Here is a 19,353-nt window from a genome sequence, read left to right as displayed (position 1 = left end):
CACGGACATCTATAATAACACAGGTATACATTTTAATACGTCGCAAAGGAAAACATCTTTGTGTCAAACACAGTTTCGGGATAATGATGATTAAAGAACCGGGTGCTGTGTAAATATCGATGCGTCGGTTGTTATTTGTGCGTGTGTGTGCGCGTTTTCCACGAATACATTTGAAGGGCGAGGGGGGACCGGTTCACGGAAGTCGGAAGAGTGAAGACGACACGGCCACCGTGGAAACTCCCTGCCACGTCGTCCTTCGCGTGCCTGGCATTCATTCGGACGGTTGCCACAACCCACGGGCTCCGTCGAAGTTGCAAGAGACACCCAGACCCAGGACTCGAACCCTCAGGAATCCCCTCGAAGCCGCTTGGCTCAAAGTTGGGACGCGGCCAAGACCCAGTTCGCCAGGGCTCCAAATCTGTTGACTCGGCATAAGATTGATATTTTGTACACATGCTATTCATACCTGGTTCAACAAAAGCAACACTCTGGACCGGATTTGACAGCGCGTGTCTTATCAGCGAACCTGTCAACCCATGCGGTTGAGCCCGTATTCTTGCACAGGGAAATTGAGTTTTCAGATCCCTACGGCGTGCAGCCGTTTCAATACAGCCACAAAAACTGTCTATGTGTGTTTCTCTCCTTGTGATGGGACATTGTAAGATGAGCGTTGAGATCAATAAGGGCCACGGGATGACCAGTAAGGTCTGAATTGGTCTGTAATAAGGTAGGGCACTGATAAGGGGTTGACAGGTTTGTCGTGTATAGTCGTGGTGTATAGCAGCATAGCTGACAACCCATTCGGTTTGCCCCGTATTCTTGAACAGGGAATTTTCAGGTCCATACGGCGTTACAGACGTTTCAATACGGGCAAAACACTAGTTTCTATTTGTGTTTCTCTCCCTTGTGATGGGACTTTGCAGGATGAACGTTGAGATTAATAAGGGCCACGGGGTGACCGACATTAAGGGCTGAGTTGGTTTGCAACAAGGAAGGGCACTGACAAGAAGGGGTTGACAGCGATGCGCTCGGGAGCAAAACAACACGGTCAGAAAACACCACGGTCGGACGATACCACCACGGTCGGACGATACCACCACGCAAACAGCCGAGATGTTGGCCATGCAAGGGGAGTGGGCGTGGGAGGGTGGGCGTGAGGGGTGGGCGTGTGGGCGTGGTGACTCCCGACGGGGGCGTGGTCCTTGCCCGTAAAATTCTTCTCGTGGACCGTGAATCGAGGTTCCACGAGTATCGGTTCTCGCTCCGTCGAACCGGCAAGCCATGCTTAAAAGTTGATCGCGATGTGGGTTAAAATCGACGCGTCGATGCCTTTGCCAATCGATCCGTGGATCTAGAAATCCAATTAGGTTGGGATACCGTCGTGCTACACGCCCCATGCTTTTCATTGGCTGAACATTTTGCACGATCAGCGATTCCGTGGCAGTCCGTTTCTATTGCAGCACAGCGCCACCCCGAGGCTCCACACCTCCAGTGGGGGGGGCGGGGTCTGTGAGGGAGTGGGCGGGGTCTGCGTGAGTGGGCGGGGTCTGTTGTGGGAGCGACTGACGGTGGGGAGGGGCTTCCAGTTCCAACCTGTGTCTTGGTTGAGCTTCCAGATATTTTTTGATTTAAAGCTTTCGTGACTGCAGGGATTCATATTCTTGGTTCTTTTGGTAAAGTCACGTAGAAGGGAAACAATAAAATAATACAAATATAAAAAATTACATTCTCAATATTTTTTTTGCTGTGGTTTTTCACACCTGATGATGATTGCTTGTGTTGCAGTCGAAACGTCGTGATAATTTTATTGTTTTATATTTTTATTGTTTCCCTTCTACGTGACTTTACCTTCCAGATATTTATAATAAAAGTTACTTTGGGTTTTATCGCGTAAATATGAATGTGTTGTTAACCCACCACCACCCGACACAGCCAATCGGTAAGGTTTGCCACGTAAACAAAACGTGCCAATTAGTTCAGCACTCGCCAATGTGTTTGGGAGCGTTAACCCACAACATTTGCAATTTGAGCACAACGTTTCTCTGGCAATTACAATTTGAGCACAACGTTTCTCTGGCAATTACAATTTGAGCACAACGTTTCTCTGGTAATTACACCACCCAGCTTCATCGGGCGATTGTGCCGAAACGTCGTACTAAAATTGTAAATGTTGCGGGTTTACTCTCCAACACGCCGGGTGTGCTGAACGAGTAACGAATTGGCACGTTGTTTGCGTGACAAACCTTACTAAAGTGGCTGTTGTCCGGTGGTGGCGGGTTTAACACCCCAAAATCACAGCTGTCATGAACATTGTCCGCGCAAGCCTACGCCGTGTTAAACCAACTCCCAGGGATCGCAGTGTCTGTGACTGTGGCATAATCATCATCATTCACGACGCGAGCTGCTGCTGACATCTATCGAAGTTGCACAAGGGGACGTAATTCCTCATCACGTGACCCCGGCCCCCCTCACCCCCTCCCCCCCAGTGCAATCATTATTGATAAACCAAAAACAACAACAAATACACAACCTCAACGCGTGGAACATCCGACTCCCGCAAGGCAAATTTTAAATTACGTTACGAAACAAAACGCCAAATAAAAATAAACCCGAGTCATACGGATTCGCTTTACGATCACCTGCTAAAGAATTGTTTACTTAAATTATACAACATGCAAATCTTGTCTTCGAGACGCTCCAATCCTGGTTCACACCCAAGCGACCGGTTGCATGCAACCGAGTCGCTCCCACGAATGGGGGGCGCGCCTCTGCAACCAGTTGAGCGGGCGAGACAAATGAGACCCCCCCCCCCCTCCGCAGCGATTTGCTGCGAGAGATTTCATCACCGCGTGTGACCACCCGTCAGGGAGCCGCGACTCAAGGGGTCGTCACAATCGTCAATGCCGCCGTTTCGTTTCTTCTCGGTGTCAAAATCAAACGAATAACCCCCCCCCCCCCCCCCATAAACCTACTCGCTCAAAACAACGGCACAACACAAGTTACAGGCGACGATTCGGTGATGCGTGATGTCCAGAGATTTTGGTTAGGCGACTGAAATGGGAACACGCATCATCACAGCTGATAATCTCTGAAGGCCCTCTCCAAATGTCTCAACCCTGACGAGTCGATGCCTCCTCCTACCTTGCAGTGTTAAGTGGAATAATCGGCTGCTTGGCCTGTTGTGAACTTGTGTTGTATTTATCATTTGGATTGCCACAGTCACGGGCTCCGTCGAGTTTACAGAGACACCCAGACACAGGACTCGAACCCTCAGGAATCCCCTCGAAGGCACTGGCTCAAAGTTGGGGCGCGGCCAAGACCCAGTTCGCCAGGGCTCCAAATCTATTGACTCGGCATAAGATGGATCATTTATACACATGCTATACATACTTGTCAACCCATACGGCTTACCCCGTATTCTTTAACGTGGAAATTTAGTTTATAGGTCCATACGGCGTACATCCGTTTCAATACGGGGAAAAAAAATTAGTAATGTTTTGTCTATTTGTGTTTCTCCCTTGTGATGGGACTTTGCAGGATGAACGTTGAGATTTGTAAGGGCACGGGGTGACCAATCAGGTCTGAGTTGTAAATGTTGTGGATTTGCTCTCCAGCGCGCCGGTGGGCTGAATTAGTAAACTGATTGGCGCGCTGTTTACATAACAAACTTTACTGGCTGTGTCGGGTGGTTGAGGGTTACGACACATTTATACTAACACGATCTCACCCGAAAACCTTTATTATGAATAATATTGGTCGCGAAAGCCGACTACGTGTCAAACTCACGGATAAGGGGTTGACAGGTATGCAACTAGAACAGCATCAGGACTACGCCGCAGGCCTTTCGTGGTTGTGCCGCGTAGCACCCCGGTGCACTTCCACTGTTTCAGCAACATTCCCGAAGTCTCACTCCACGTGGACATCCGGGAAAACAAGCGGGGGGGGGGGGGTGAAACGTCGGACCTAGTTGCCGAAGATGGGCGACACAACCCCCCTTAAAAACACACAATCGGGTCAGCTGCAGTCATTGACCATTGGAGTTTGGTTTCCGACGTTGCGGGCCGGTCTTGTTCTCGTCCAGCGACGCGACAGCTGTGCCAACGGCGCATGGGCAGCTGCCAATCACAACGTGCGGATGGGTGGGGTGGGTAAACCTCTCGGGCGAATCAGAACGATCAAAACGTACGAACAGCGTTGGACGTTTCATCTCCCGGTGCGGCAGCCGAACAAAATGGGACCGTGTGCAAATCGATCGCTTGATCCCAGTTGTTGCTGTGCGATTACTACGAAGCAGCAACCCTGACGCGTTGGGCAAAGTACCCCTCTCTGCTAGGAAGGCCCATTGTCCGAATCGTCACTCATCATTCGTCCCCCCCCCCCCGCCTTTTCATGGCTGTCATCGAGTAAAGTGCGTGGCGAGTTTGTTGTTGTTGGCGAACGGTTCAAATTCGTACTCTCTGGTTCTCTCGGTAAAGTCACTTGGTGAAAATGGGATCGTGTTCAAATCACTTTGTGACATTACCGAGAGAACCAGAGAGTATGAATTCCTGCAGTCACAAAAGCTTCAAATCGAGGTTCAAATCCGATTGGCGAAATGGTCGCCATGATCGGCACGAACGCTCTTCCGAGGGCGGCGACTTGGCCTCCCAACCACGCGACCGCCGCTCGGCACGATGACAAATGGCCACAATGTTCACATTTGCAACGTGCCCGCCCTCAAAGCGGAGGGGGGGGCGTTAAGGGAGGGCTAACAATCAATTCGCGAAGACCGCGAGTTGCGATGACGCGCTGCATGCAAAGTTTGTTCCAGTTGCAAGGTGACGGCGTTCGGCCACTGCACGGGGCTCGTCGTCTTCCCAGGGCGCGCGCACAAACGATCGGAGGGCGGTGAAGGAAAAGTCCGCGGGATTGACAGAGAGCAGCACATTGGACGAGAGTTGCACGGAGCGTGAAGCAATCGATGTGTGCGCGTGGGGATGAAAGAGCTGAGAAAATAAAATGGCAGAAAGAAATGTCAGAATTTCGGGAGTAAAAGTAGAAGACATGGCGAGATCTAGGAGCGTGTTGTCTTCCCCCCCCCCCGCATCTCCGATTAGCACGGTCGGCAACGTACGGCGCGAAAGAAGTTCAACATACACGAATACAAGCGCCTGACGACACCCATTAACATATGGAGACATTTGAGAGAGATGTGGAGACCCACCCCACCCCACTCCGTTCTACTCAGCAGTGCCGGCTCCCGAGTGGCGTCCGCCACCACCTCGCCTCGCCCAGCTGCAGCATCGCCCCTCGCCTCGCGTGTGGAGGAGCGGGAGGGCGCGGAGGAGTCCCCGTGGGGGTGAAGCGACGTGGGGCGAGGAGCGAGACGCGGGGAGGGACATTCGGGGCCGGCGGTGACGGCTGCCTTGGGACGTGGACGGTGATGATGGTAACGGTGGTGGCGATGATGGTGGTAACGATGGTGGTAACGATGATGGTAACGATGATGGCAACGATGGCGATGATGGTAACGATGGTGATAACAATAACGATAACAATAACGATGGTGATAATGGTGATAACGATGGCGGCGGTAATGATAACGATGGTGGTGATGATAACGATGGTTATAATAACGACGACGACGGACTAAGGGCAACCATGGATGAGAGAGACGCAACCACCGCCTCATCAAGGCCCACGCACTGCCCTGCTGGGCACGGGCTGTCCCACAATGACGACCACGCGACTCGTTGCACCGACAACTCCTCGTCAATCTTCATCCGGGCGACGCCTCAACGCGCGAGCCTCGCAACTCCGTGGCGTCACGAGCCCCCCCCCCTCCCGGCTTTTGGAAGTTTGGCGTAACACTTAAGATTGTTATTTTGTTTAATTCCCAACAAACCGCAGCCGTTTGTTTTCACAGACACCACCTAGGCAAGAGAAGTAGACGGGACTTTTGTTGTTGTTTTAGGTTGTTGAGAAAAATTACGCGCGAACCTTAAACCGTTGTAATATCATGGTCCGGCTCATGTTCAACACAAAAACAAAGAGAGAAACCCGCCTCCAGTAGCGTGGCGAACCACCCCACGCACCCGCCCGGTGACAAACGCGGGCCACACAAAACCACGGACGCGTGGTCTGTAACCCCCCCCCACCACCACTAAACAAAAACATCTCCTGGGCCGCGGTAGCCTCTGCGAGACGAACACAACAACAGTGGCAGCCCAGAGGTGGCAGCAGTGCCCTGCCCTAAGCCCCACCACCACGTGCCCCCCACCCTCGATGAGTAGCGATACGATCCGCTCGCATCGTCAGCGATGCAGAACGACGGGGGTCGTTGCGTCGTGAAGACTGCGGCGAATGCTTGTGTGGGGGCAGGCGCCTCATACAACAACAGATAAGATCGTGGATGATGATGGTGGTGATGATGATGAAAGCAGTGTGGTTATCACAAACTGGCCCAAGGCTTGCGTTTGTGAAACAGCCACGACTGGGACAAATTTCATCTGGAAGCCCAATTTGGGTGAACGGATGATGGAACAACAATTACATTTCAGTGATTAAAACAAACCGCTGTGATTCTGGTGAACAAAAAAAAACAAGACACACAGGGCCAAGGGTCTCTGTGCCTATCTTAGCTCCCGAGGAGAGTGTGCGTGCTTGTGTGTTGTGTAACTACATACGTGTGCGTGCTTGTGTATGTGTGTGTATGTGTGTTTACACACGCATACGTGTGGGGGGCGGTGGCGTAGTGGTTAGCACGCTGCGCTACAAAGCTGGCGACCAGAGTTCGATTCCTGCTTAGATCAATAACAGTGGTGAGTATATGAACCGGTCCTGGGCCTCCCCAAGGTCGAATCGGCCTCAAATCAGTACATTGGTGCGGTGTAAACATCGCCACTGGGGAGACAAAGGCGGCCGGGCGTGGTTTTGTGTGTGTATATACTGTCTGTGGGCACACTTGTGCATCAAAAGGCTAATTGGGGAATCTGTTTACTAATTTGTGTGTATATATAATTATACATGTACACACTTGCGAATAAGAATGCATCTGCCCACATGTACACTTGTGGACGTGCGTAAATGTGCCACGTGACAGCGCAAGTGATCTAAACTAAACCCGAACGGACCAGCGTGGTGAAATATGGTCAACCCCCCATGATTGCCAATGGGGTGTCGGAGGACGCCTACAAGCAGGAGTGAACTAACAAAAGGGTTGTGAATTATAATTATTACCACGCGCACGTGTAAACGTGTGAACGTGCGTGTGCGTTGCGCAGCGGCTAGCGCGAGAGCGCCCACGAACGTGGAAAACCTCGCGGTCGATGCCCGCTCAGGACCACAAATTAAAAAAAACCACAGCGGCAAACATTCGAATCGGTCCTGGGCCTCCCGTAAGTCCAACCGAGCCTGGTGTGGTGTGTAAACATCAGCACCGCCTGTGCGCATGTATACGTGTGTGTGCGTGTACACGTGTGTGTGCGTGTACACGTGTGTGTGCGTGTACACGTGTGTGCGCGTGTACACGTGTGCGCGTGTACACGTGTGCGCGTGTACACGTGTGCGTGTATACGTGAGCGCGTGTACACGTGTGACGTGTGTGCGTGTACACGTGTGCGTACAAGCATGTGCAACGAGTGGTTCCTTTCCATCAAACACAAAAAAGCAATCGGATTTCACGTGCGCGCGTTTACGTACCATCGAAACAAACATGAAAGAAAGATCCATAGCAACGACTGCACGGGGGGCGAGAGCAACGGGGGGGGGTGGGGGGGGAGGTCCAGATCACAACAAAATCACTGCCCACCTCTGTAACCGCAGCGATCGCAGCCTCAACGGCCACGAAGGGTCACGCCGATGCACGCGGCACGATTCGCCGGGTCACGGGGACTTCTGATGGGAGACTCCCGGCCATGAGTCACTCAGGGGACTCGGCCCAAGAACAAGGCCCTGTGGTTTTTGTTGTAGATGGCACATTCACCCACGCTGCACGCTCACCTCGGCTGTGCGGTCAAATCATTATATTGCGACGCTTGCTCATCCACGGTGGCTAGGAGATGTTAACTACCTCGCCAAGTATACAGGAGGCCGTGGGTTCGATCCCGACCCTGACGCCTGCTGTATATTTGAAGTTTGCGTGTTCTCCCTCCCCGTGGAGGCATGAATTTTTTTCCGGGTACTCCGGTTTATTCCCTCCACATTAAGAATCAACGTCGTGTGTTTGGAGTATTTGGCTATACTTGGGCCTTACCTTGAAAAAAAATAGTTAAGTTTTTAAATAGTTCATGAGAGCCTCAGCCAGCCTTAACTCTTTTCCAGCAGAGTCCTTGCCATGCGTTCGCCGTCAGGGGCAATGTCACTGCACCATCCCAATTGAGCAATGTGCAGGTAACGTTTCGGCATGCGACTGCTTTTGGCCAACAGCAATGTCCTTGTATGATTATTTTGGCTATGGGAAGAAACTGGAGAACCCGGGGGAAATCCACGCAGAACAATAGGGGGAGAGAGAACATACAAACGCCACAGAGAGAGGTCAGGATTCCAACCCAGGTCCCTTGTTGCTGTGAGACACAGACCGGCACGGCGGCACCGGAACGCTGGCGCCCTACACTAAAACTATTTTTGTTTTACCAGGTAAGGCCCCACTGAGCTATATAGCTTATTTTTCAGAAGCGACCTGGTAATCACAAATGATAGCTCAACAAAGTGGCTTATCGCGTGGAAATTTATCCCAAAGAAATACTCTGAACGCGTGACGTTGATTCTAAATGAGGGAAAAGCCGAAGGACCCGGACAAAAATCCACGCGACTCACGGGGAAGAGAGACACCACAAACTCTAAATATACAGCAGCAGGCATCATGGGTCGGGATCGAACCCACGACCTCCTGTAAACCAGGCGAGGTGGTTAACATCTCATAGCCACCGTGGCACCTAATGCGACGGTGACTCTCAACGTGCCGTGTGCACCGTGAGGGAGCCGGTGCCGAGTCTGCGTCGTGCGGTGCGGGAGTGGCTGCGTGCTGCTGGGATGACGGCCGTGTTGGGTTAAGATGGTCCGACCAGGCTCATGACAAGCAATCACGGGGGCCGGTAATTTGATATTCACAATAAGCAGATTTTTATAATAAGGATAATGCCAGTTTCTTTACCCAGGAAACCAAATCTCACAGCATCTCAAGAATCATTTAGCGGGGAGGGTCCTGTGAATCTGGTATGTTTGGCCAGCTGTACGATGAATAGTTTCTGGCTTCATTTGGGAGGAAAGCCCCGGAGCAGCCGGAAAAACCCAGCAACACGCACGAGGTGGGAGACCCTTCAAAGGCTCCGCGAGGGGAGCAACACTGAATCGAGGCAGTGGGCCAGACCTGATTCTGTGGACCGCACCCATTGCTGTGCTGCCATCTACTGCCACCCCCCCCCACCCGCCGTCGTTGCGGCCCTCGCGACGACTGCAACAACCCCTGGCAATCCCAAGCCGGCCCTCAGCCGTCCCCACCAACAACGACCAGTTTAGCTAGCGAGACGTGAACGAGATTGGCCGCGCGTTTTGGGGAGATTTCCTCTCCACGGGGTGGTGGAACGCCTGCCAAAACGGCCATCAATCTTATTTCGATCGCAGCGGCAACGCCAAATGGAAACCCCCAGGTCGCACAATCTGACCGCGGCGCGCGCCCCCCGGTGTGGCAAGCGACAGCCACCGGCGTTGGCTGAAGAAATGAAAAAAACTTCACAGAGGGGAACTCCTCCGATTTGAACCCTCTGGGTGATGGATGCCTTCGTCTGGCTCCGTCGAGCCTCAGGAATAAGCGTGCAAAAGAACCACCCCTACGTGTGCCTACGTTGTGTCCTCATTTGTGAGTGTGGATATCAGCAATTACCAATGATCCAGAAGAATCTTTTAAAGTGCATTATTCTATCTCGGTGAGTATTAAGTATGAATGCTTTATTCTAAGAACCCTAAAGGTCCTCAAGCCTGGCTCTGTGAATTTCAGTGGTTAACAATGGATCCTAAAACTGGCCATGTGAGCCTTAGGAATAATCAGTGATGCCTAACAATCCAAGGAGTACCTTAGTGCGTCTCTATGAGCCTCAGGTATTAGCATGGTGCCCTAATAATCCATTCTAAAAGCTAGCCCAAGACTGCATCCCAGTAATGAACAATGAACCCTAAACGTGCCTTAATCTGGCTCTACGAGCCTCAGGCATCAAGAGCACAACCCCCAGGAATTCCTAATGGATTCATAGTCTATGAACTCAATGTCCAACGTAAGGAGACAAAACATTATCGTCAATATCGTTATCACTCTTGTTACACAGCACAACCGTTCCGATACACAGCGAGCCAGCATCGTCACTTCAACTCTCGACGAGGAGCGTGGCTCTCAAAGAAAAACCGAGAGAGAGACAGAAGAGACAGACAGCCGGGAGGGGCAAGGAGAACTCGCGCGCAATGATGGGGGTGGGGAGGAACAGCTGGCGGCTTATGGCCGCGTAAGTAACAAGGGGGTGGTGGGGGTGGGGAGGTTTCACTGAAATCGGCTCGGGGGTTAAAGTGCGCTCCCCCCCATCTTCCTAGCACGGTGTCCCTTTCTTGTCGACGATGAGCGGCTGGAAGTCCATCTGGAGGTTGTCCACGTAAAACGCCTTCGAGTCGAACCTGGGACACGTGGAGACACGCGGAGACACACAGGCGTGACGATGCAGGGGGGGGGGGGGGCCCGCTGGAGACATACGCACCTCTGTGTCACTCCGTGCGTGTGGGTTTGTGCAAATCGATACATGTCACTCTGTGCGTATGTATCACGGTCCCACTCTGTTAAGTGAGAAATCACGACAAATGCCATCAATGCGGCGACCAAACATCGACCATCGATCTCCCGGTCTCCAGAGCAACAACACAACAACCGCCATTCGCCACTAAGTGGCGGTGACGTCACCACGACGCTTGTGCCAGGCCATGTGCACCTTGAGGCCACGTGAAGTGTCGAACGCCCGCTGGCAGAAGGTCACGGGGCAGACCCAGGTGCCACGGGTCGACTGACTGAGATGGCTGGCTGATGCACCACCTGTGCTCCCTACTGTGCCAACCTGCTGTGCTTTAGCCACCCGGTGCTCCGCTCGTTGTTGTGAGTGTCGCTCCTCCACCCTCCGTTGTTGTTGGAGGGCGACTGCCTCCAACTGCCCAGTAGCGTCCTTCACGAGCCTCCTCCACAGAGGCCGATCTTGACACCGCTGGTAACAGCCATCGGCAAGTCCACTCAGCTCCACGTCCTCCTGTACCACGTCACTCCATCTCTTCTCTAGCCCCTGCCACGCCCGTTTAGCCCCCTCGATCCGGCCGAACAAAAGCTGTTTCGGCATGCGGTGGCTGGGCATGCGGGCTACATGACCCAGTCAACGCAGCCTTGCCTGCCGGAGGAGCTCACCGATGGGACCTTGCCCAGATCTTTCAAGGATTTGTGAGCTCCTCACACAATCCAGCCTGGTTAAACCCAGGATGGATCGTAGGCAGGCTAGCCTAAATGTTTCTAACCGGCGAAGATGTTCCATTAAGGGGGTCAACGTTTTGCAAGCATAGAGAAGGGAGGGAATGACCGTGGCCGAGAAGACCTGAAGCTTAGTGCGGAGCGACAGACCAGGTAGCTTCCACACAGCGTTACGCAACCGATGAAAATAAATTGCCGCTCGACTGATTCGGAGTGAGACCTCTGCTGTTAAACTGGAGCCGGTCACACACACCCACTACCACCATCACCGCCATCACCACCACCATCAACATGGACCATCGATCTCCCGGTCTCCAAAGCAACAACACTAAGCCACGCCAACGGCCATTTTTCAACTGAATATTGAGGGACTCTCACGGGAGAAGTGCGAGTGTCTCGTCAACGTAATGAACACCCACGTAACATCTGTGTCCTGACGCTCCAAGAAACCCATGTCTTGGATGCCTCGTATGTGCCAATCGATACCACACCCACGGATAACAACCTGACGACGAGCCACTACCACCCAAAGCATGGCTTGGCCATAGACACGCGAATAACACCATCGCAGAGTTCTACGCCTTCCCGCCAACTGACAAAGAAGCCACCTACACCACCAGCATCAAGACAAGGGGAGCTGCACATCACCAACGTGTACAAAGCCCCTAATTAAAAATGGCTACAGCCAGCGCTCACCATGTGCACCAATCCCTGCCCTATACGTTGGTGACTCTAACAGCCACCGCACTAGGTGGGGCTATGCAGTAGGTCAGGCGGGCGGCGAAAGCCTCGCCGACTGAATGTCCGCCGAAGATCCGCACCCGGCTATCGATCCCAAGCGGCGAGCAACTTTCCACTCTGCACACAGGCAACACGACTGCAACCCGGACCCTCAGCGTCTTTTACAAAGATCAAAGTTGGAGCACGCTTCACGCATCCCGCTAAATACTCCCAAGCTTCCACAAAGGTCAACGTAGGCCCACCATAACCCACATCGGCATCGAAATCCCCGTGATTCTATAAAAACCATGGCCAGGATTGAACCTGGCCAAAGCTGCCTGGCCAGCCGGGTCACGCAATCTATTATATGCAGATGATCTTGCCCTGGCAATGCAAGCAGCCACTTTCAACAACATCGACTCCACTCTGAACAATGGGGGGAAATATTTCTGGAAATGGAGGCTCAAGCCAAATCCCCACAAAACAACAGCCATTGCATTTCATCTTGATAATAAGAGGGCCAAGCACACTCTGAAAGTGACCTTCTGCGGCAACACTGTGCGACACGACCCCACTCCGACCTATCCCGGAGTGAAGCTGAACCCTACGCTAACCTTCAATGACCACCTGAAAAAGGTAGCCACCAAGACCAAAACAAGGGCCAACCTGGCCCAGAAACTGGCGAGCACAAGCTGGAGGAGCATCAGCACTCTCAGTGCTAGGGGGAATAAATGATGGTGCTTGTGTACTCTGCAGCTGAATACTATGCACAAGCATGGACCAGAGGTCGTCGCACTCGCCTTGATGATGTCCAACTGAACACTGGAATGCGGTGTATCACTTGGAACCCTCAAGTCGACCCCAACACCCTGGGGCTGCCCGTGCTGTCACCAAATCTCCCCCCCACCCAACGGCCACGACGCTGCAACCCACCGGGAAGCCCCGCGAATCGAGGAAAACAGTCGCCCCTTCTCAATCATCGGGACCTCAACAACGTCCCTCGTCATCGCTGGAAGTCACGCAGCAAAGCCCTTTTGGACCCACGACGCTTCAAATTCAACGATGCGAGTTCAAACCCAAACACCTTGCGAAAGACCCAACGCAGAAGGTCCCTGGGTTTGCTCTTCCACGAAGCTCACGGTCCACCATAAACCACATCCGCACAAACCATGGCAGATGCGGATACCTGGTGCACAGATGGAAAATTAAAAACTCTCCAGTAGTGTGCGCGACTGTGGGCAACCAGAACAGACCGTACAACGTATAACGATGCAATGCCAGATCCTCAAATACAGAGGAGACATTGCGGCGATGATACACTACTCTGCTGCTCCTGACGCGGTAGTCTGGCTTGACCACCTAAATGTAAAATTGTAGTCGTTGCTCTGCATTTACATCAACCGTCATACAAAGGAACTGTGGCGACAAGTTACTCAGCGCGTCACTGTGTGTACGTCACCACGGGTGCACGCAGCACGTATGTGCGTGAGCATAGCATGTGTGTGCGCGCACACATTGCTGTGTGTCGTACAAGTGGCCGAGTGTCGTATGTGCGTGTAGTACACGTCGCTATGTGTACATCACTATGTATGTGTGCTTGTACACGCGCGTGCGCTCCCCTCTCTGGGCGTGCGCGTACACGTGTTCCCCGTGCGTGCGTACTTGCTGTCGTGCGCGTGCGGGCACAGCACGCGGAGGCCGAGCACGATGACGGTGCCGCCCAGCGCCCCCACCACCACGAGCAGCGCCGCGCCGCACACCAGCGGCAGGGCCTGCTGCCACAGGCTCCTCCACAGGCGGCACACCTCCTGGCGCAGCATCTCGGCCCGCTGGCACACCAGCTGATACGCACGCACACGCACACACGCGCACGCACGCACGCGCACACACACAAAGATAAAGATTCCCCCCCCCTTAGACCCTTAACAGACTGTTGGGACAGTGCTTATGAAGGCCGGCACAGCACACGACAGCACCACGCCCAGTTGACATAAGGGAGGCCCAGGACGGCTTAAAATATCTGGTCGTGAGCGAGCATCGAACTCACCACTACAGTACTGCTCCCCACAACACTACACAGACACAACTATATGTATACAACCACACACACATATCCTGGCACAGCAACTCAACTCGCTGGCACATCAAAGCCTCACCGAATCTCAAGACTATTTCAGGAGGGTAATGCCAAGTTCACGAAGCAGAAAGGTGATGCTGCTGCCGTGCGTGACGCCAATTTAGCAATTTGCAGGAAATATTTCAGCATTTGGTAGGCTTGGGCCAATACCAGTTTTATTGTACGCGATTTTGATAGCTATGAGAGGAAACCAGGGAGTACCCACAGGAAGCCTGAGTAGTAAGCGGGGGGAGAGAGCGATAGAGAACGTACGAACTGCACTGAGGACGGGCGCCCGAAACTGGTAGTGGACTGCGTCAGTTCGCGACCAAGATTTTCCATGTTATCGATAATAATGCATAATAAGAGGTTTTTTTGGTTAGATCGCGTAAATATAAAGTGCTGTTACACCCACCATCACCCGATACAGCCAATTAGTAAGGTTTGTCACGGAAACAAAACATGCCAATTCGTTACGAGTTCAGCACACCGGTGTGTGTCGTACTCGAAAGGTAAACGTTGTGGGTTTACTCTCCAACACGCTACCGGTGTGCTGAACTAGTAACGAATTGGCACGTTTTGTTTAAGTGACAAACCTTACTAACTGGCTGTGACGGAAGGGTGGTGGGTTTAACGACCACATAGCTATTTTCGCGATCTAAGCCCAAAAAAAATCATTTACGGAGTGGACTGCTTACGCTGCTCATTCCCTTCCCGCCCCCCCGCCCCCCCCTCCCCTCTCTCACCTTGTACGAGGAAGGGGGCTCGGCGCGCAGAGGCGTCTCGGGGAGCTTCCCCGGAGCGGCTGCTTCCTCCAGAGTGGTCTCCGCTTGACCCATCGGGTAGTGGCTGGTCGTCTGCAGGGGTCCCGCGGGCAGCTCTGCGCGCGCGGGGTTGGGGGGAGTTCTCCGTTACGTTTCAGCCCAGGGTGGGCCGCGAGTTACAACTTGATGTCGCCCAGCACACGCGCAGACGAGTTCCGCCAAATTGTCACGGATTCCGATGGAGCCACAGTAGACCGTCGCCGATTTTCCAGCGCGCCATTTATCCCGGCTTCCGATATTTATCCAGCGATCCCGAGGGCCAATCCGGCAAAACCGGCGCGCACCTCCGATTAGCACGTGATTTGGCTACGTACGGTGCGGAAGTTCAACGTATGTACATGCGTACACGTAATCCGGCCATCGCCGGAAAACCTCTCCATCGGCTGTACCAAGTCCGGCAATCGGCACCATGTGCGTAACGAAAAAAAGCAGAATCTTAATTACGGAAGAATGAGAGACAGAGGAACGCGTGTTAGGGGAGGACAGCACGCGCGTACAACTCCGCTTGTGTCCAAGTGCTGGACGGACTCTTGCACTGTGGAATTGGTGAGCGACACCGATGGCCATGGGGATTCATCGCGGCTAGAATGGTGACGATGAGAGCCAATTGAAACCCCAAGTGTATTGTTCAAGGAAGACACGGGTTGTTACTTTTTTTCCCCAAAGAAGAAAATGAGTTTCATTGCCGTCAAGTCTTATTGCGGTCTAGTCTTATTCATTTTGCCTCCTTTCATACCGTGCACCACATTTTTTCCTATCCACCTAAATGCAACATCAGCAAATCATCAACATATCTAAACCAGATCAAGCCTCCCGCAAATCACATGAAGCAGGATCAGCGCGGTGAAGTATGGCCAAATAACCCCCATGACCTGCAGAGTGTGGGGAGACCCTCCTTCAGAAGAACCTTGAGACCGGATGTCAAGATCGGTGTCTTGAGACCGGGTGTCAGAATCGGTGTCTTAAGACCGGATGTCAGGTTCGGTGTCTTGAGACCGGATGTCAGGATCGGTGTCTTGAGACCGGGTCTCAGGATCGGTGTCTTGACCTGGTGTCAGAATCGGTGTCTTGAGACCGGATGTCAGGTTCGGTGTCTTGAGACCGGATGTCAGGTTCGGTGTCTTGAGACCGGATGTCAAAATCGGTGTCTTGAGACCGGGTGTCAGGATCGGTATCTTGAGACCGGGTCTCAGGATCGGTGTCTTGAGACGGGTGTCAGAATCGGTGTCTTGAGACCAGATGTCAGGTTCGGTGTCTTGAGACCGGTGTCAGGGTCGGTGTCTTGAGATCGGGTGTCAGGGGATCAGCATTTTGAGACCGGGTGTCGGGATCAGCGTCTTCAGACCGGGTTCGAGGCTCAGTGTCTTGAGACTTGGCTCAAGGAGTCCATATTTCAGCATTTGCTCAAAGTACAACCTGCAGTGTGCATGCATGCACATTAATTGTGTTCGAAATGTTTGAGATAAATTTGCAGCACCCACACTCTTCTATTAACATGCCACCCTAATGCTCAGGAAACTTACCGTTTGATCTCAGACATGTCATTTAAATCATCAACACACCGCTTAAAGGCAAATTAAATCTTCGTTAAAACACCCGTAGAGTTACCACTCCATTGAATGAAAAGATGTTTATGCCTTTTTTGAAAATCCTCCGTAGCATAGAAACATGGTGAGGTGCTTGATGTTTAAATAATGTAATGCAGCAGATTGTGTGTTTATGTTAATCAGCCGTGAATCTTGCTAACGTGCAAATGGCTATGGTAGTGCACAAATCATCTAATAAATCTTAATACACATCACCTGCCTTCGTATGCTGCTGCCATTACAGATAATCCAGGATTTTGCATCAACCTTGTGAGATTCGTACTGCAGTCAACATTTTCTTTCAGTGGTCTGGTAAGAGCGATACTGCATAAAATTAGAAATGTCACCGGTTTAAACCGTTGACTATTTATGGTGATGTGAAAATGTTACGTTGTATGTTTAAATACAGAGAGACCAGCGGTCTGGAGCAGAATTCAAAGACACTGATCCTGAAACTCTGTCTCAAGACACTGATCCTGACACCTGGTCTCGGAAGACACTAATCCTGACAACTGGTCTCAAGACACTGATTCTATCGCCCAATCTCAAGACACTGCTCCTATCACCTGGTCTCGGAAGACACTGATCCTATCACCTGGTCTCAAGACACTGATTCTGACACCCAGCCTCAAGACACCATTGCGCTTGTGCCAGGCCAGGTGCTGCACTTTTAACCCAAAAACCTCTTATGGATAATACTGGTCGTGAAAGCCTACGTGTTTAACTCAGGTGCACTTTAGTTTGTTGTCCTTCCCCCGCACCTCTGATTAGCACGTTTCGCTACGTACAGTGAGAAAGAAGTTCTCCATACATACACACACATACTTTGAGGCCACGTGAAGTGTCGAAGGCTCGCCGACAGGAGGTTACGGGATAGACCCAGGTGCCGTGGGTTTGCACGCACACCAAACATGCACGCACGCCACATACTCGCACACACCTTTCCCGGGCGTGTTGGGCAGTGTGCCGTAGGTGTCCGCGTCACGTGGCATGCTGTACAGCATGCTCTCCTCCATGGGCACGCTCCACGTGGCGCGCCGCACTTCGTTCTGCGACATTCCAAACGTCACCTCCAGCATCGGCACCAACGCCTGGGTCACCTGGGCGACGCGGGGGGAGGGAGAGACACCCATCGTTGGCGGGAACCTCAACTTAGAAACCCTCGCATCACGATCCCATCCATCGAGTCGAGCCTACCACCCTCTGACCAACTTGGTTGCATGCAACCCGAGTTGCAGGTGTAGGGACGTCTCTCTCTGCATCCGGTTGGACGCAGTCGCGCAACGGAATTGGACTCCGCTTTTGAGTACCGAGCCTGCTTGGCGATCTGTAGCGACGGATTTCATTCGTAACCCACGTCGTGTTGCACTCGTGAAGGAGGTTGGTCGGTCGTCACAACCCTGAATGCGCGGTTTAATTTCCTCATTTCGCGATTACTCGCTCAGACGTGTGACAGAGCAGCGGCAGGCTGTGAATAAGTTGTATTAATGAGACCTTTTTGTCGGTTTGGAGAAAGATGAAAAATTTTAATGGGTTTTACCGTTTTTGGCAATAAAACAGGTGTTAAAATGTTCACACACCCAATAGATACCTTTTGCAAGGCATAAAGTCTGCATTAACCACACATACGTGTGGAAAAACATGCAAACAAACACGCTCTGATAATAACAACATTTGATGCATTGTCTTTGAAACGGATTGGCCTACACACGAGAGACAGAAGCCTTCTTTATGACCTAGTCTCACTACCACCAGTGTCAGACCAGAGAACAACGCCAAAAGGCGAACAGCACAAAGACGATGCAAGTATCAGAACACTTAAGAGCCCGGGTCGAGCAGTGATTGAGGGCAAATTGTTGCGCAACTGATTGCTGAGGTGTAGGCACAGCTTGCTAACAGCAGCAATGTCAGTGTATACGTGTATGTATACACACACACGCACACGCAGGAGAGCGGTCGTGTAGCAGTTAGCGCACTGCGCTACAAACCCGGCGACCCAAGTTCGATTCCCGCTCACGGCCAACACAAGAGACGATTATTTGAACCGGGCCTGGGCTTCCCCTAGGTCGACTCATCCTCAAATGAGTACCTAGGGCAGTGTGTAAACATCGCCACTCGGGAGACAAAGGAAGCTGAGCGTGGTGCTGGCCACCCACCCCCTGGTGCGCCGTGCCGGCCTTCATAGGTGCTCGCTAACAGCACTTGACCCAACAGTCTCTTAAGGCTATACGAGGGATTTGTCTTTGTATGTACACAGCATCTAAATGCAATTGCATCTCAAGACACTTTAGAAATAAACTAGAATAAAATGCTGATCAAGGGCCAAGCGTTTGTTTTTTCATCAAATATTTCACTTGGATAATAATACTCCCTTGAGATGGATTATCTCGTCGATTACAAGGGTGTCAAGTGACATGCGTCGCAAAAAAACGCAGTGACACCTTGTACACACACACACGTTAATAATACACGACTCAAGCAGTGCACGTTTATAGAATGCCAAACGTTTACGAGACAGCCAGCCAGGGCGACACGCATAATCACACGCAGCCGAACACACAGATAAGTGGTGCACGCTGCCGCTTCAGACGGAATGTTTCTCCAGCTGCATCGGTTGCAAACGTTGCACGTGTAAGC

At 52.2% G+C, this 19,353-nt stretch overlaps 1 protein-coding gene across 1 annotated transcript in view; it reads right to left on the bottom strand.

Annotated features, from left to right (window-relative positions):
- Positions 1–12: 12 nt before the first annotated feature.
- Positions 13–19,353, bottom strand: part of GINM1 (glycosylated integral membrane protein 1) — a 38,372-nt gene continuing 19,031 nt past the window's right edge. The window contains exons 5-8 of the mRNA XM_032976560.2: positions 17,657–17,816; positions 15,053–15,186; positions 13,853–14,031; positions 13–10,641 (exon numbers count right to left, since the gene is read on the bottom strand). Coding sequence (XP_032832451.1) covers positions 10,557–10,641; positions 13,853–14,031; positions 15,053–15,186; positions 17,657–17,816 — 558 coding nt within the window. The 3' untranslated portion in view covers positions 13–10,556. The remainder of the gene's footprint in view (positions 10,642–13,852; positions 14,032–15,052; positions 15,187–17,656; positions 17,817–19,353) is intronic.

This window comes from Petromyzon marinus, chromosome 60 (genome assembly GCF_048934315.1).
Source record: "Petromyzon marinus isolate PM22_M1 ecotype Great Lakes invasive population chromosome 60, UKy_Petmar_22M1.pri1.0, whole genome shotgun sequence".
Classification (NCBI taxonomy): Eukaryota; Metazoa; Chordata; class Hyperoartia; order Petromyzontiformes; family Petromyzontidae; genus Petromyzon; species Petromyzon marinus.
Note: the sequence above shows the minus strand (reverse complement) of the source record. Positions and strands in the feature narration are given on the sequence as shown.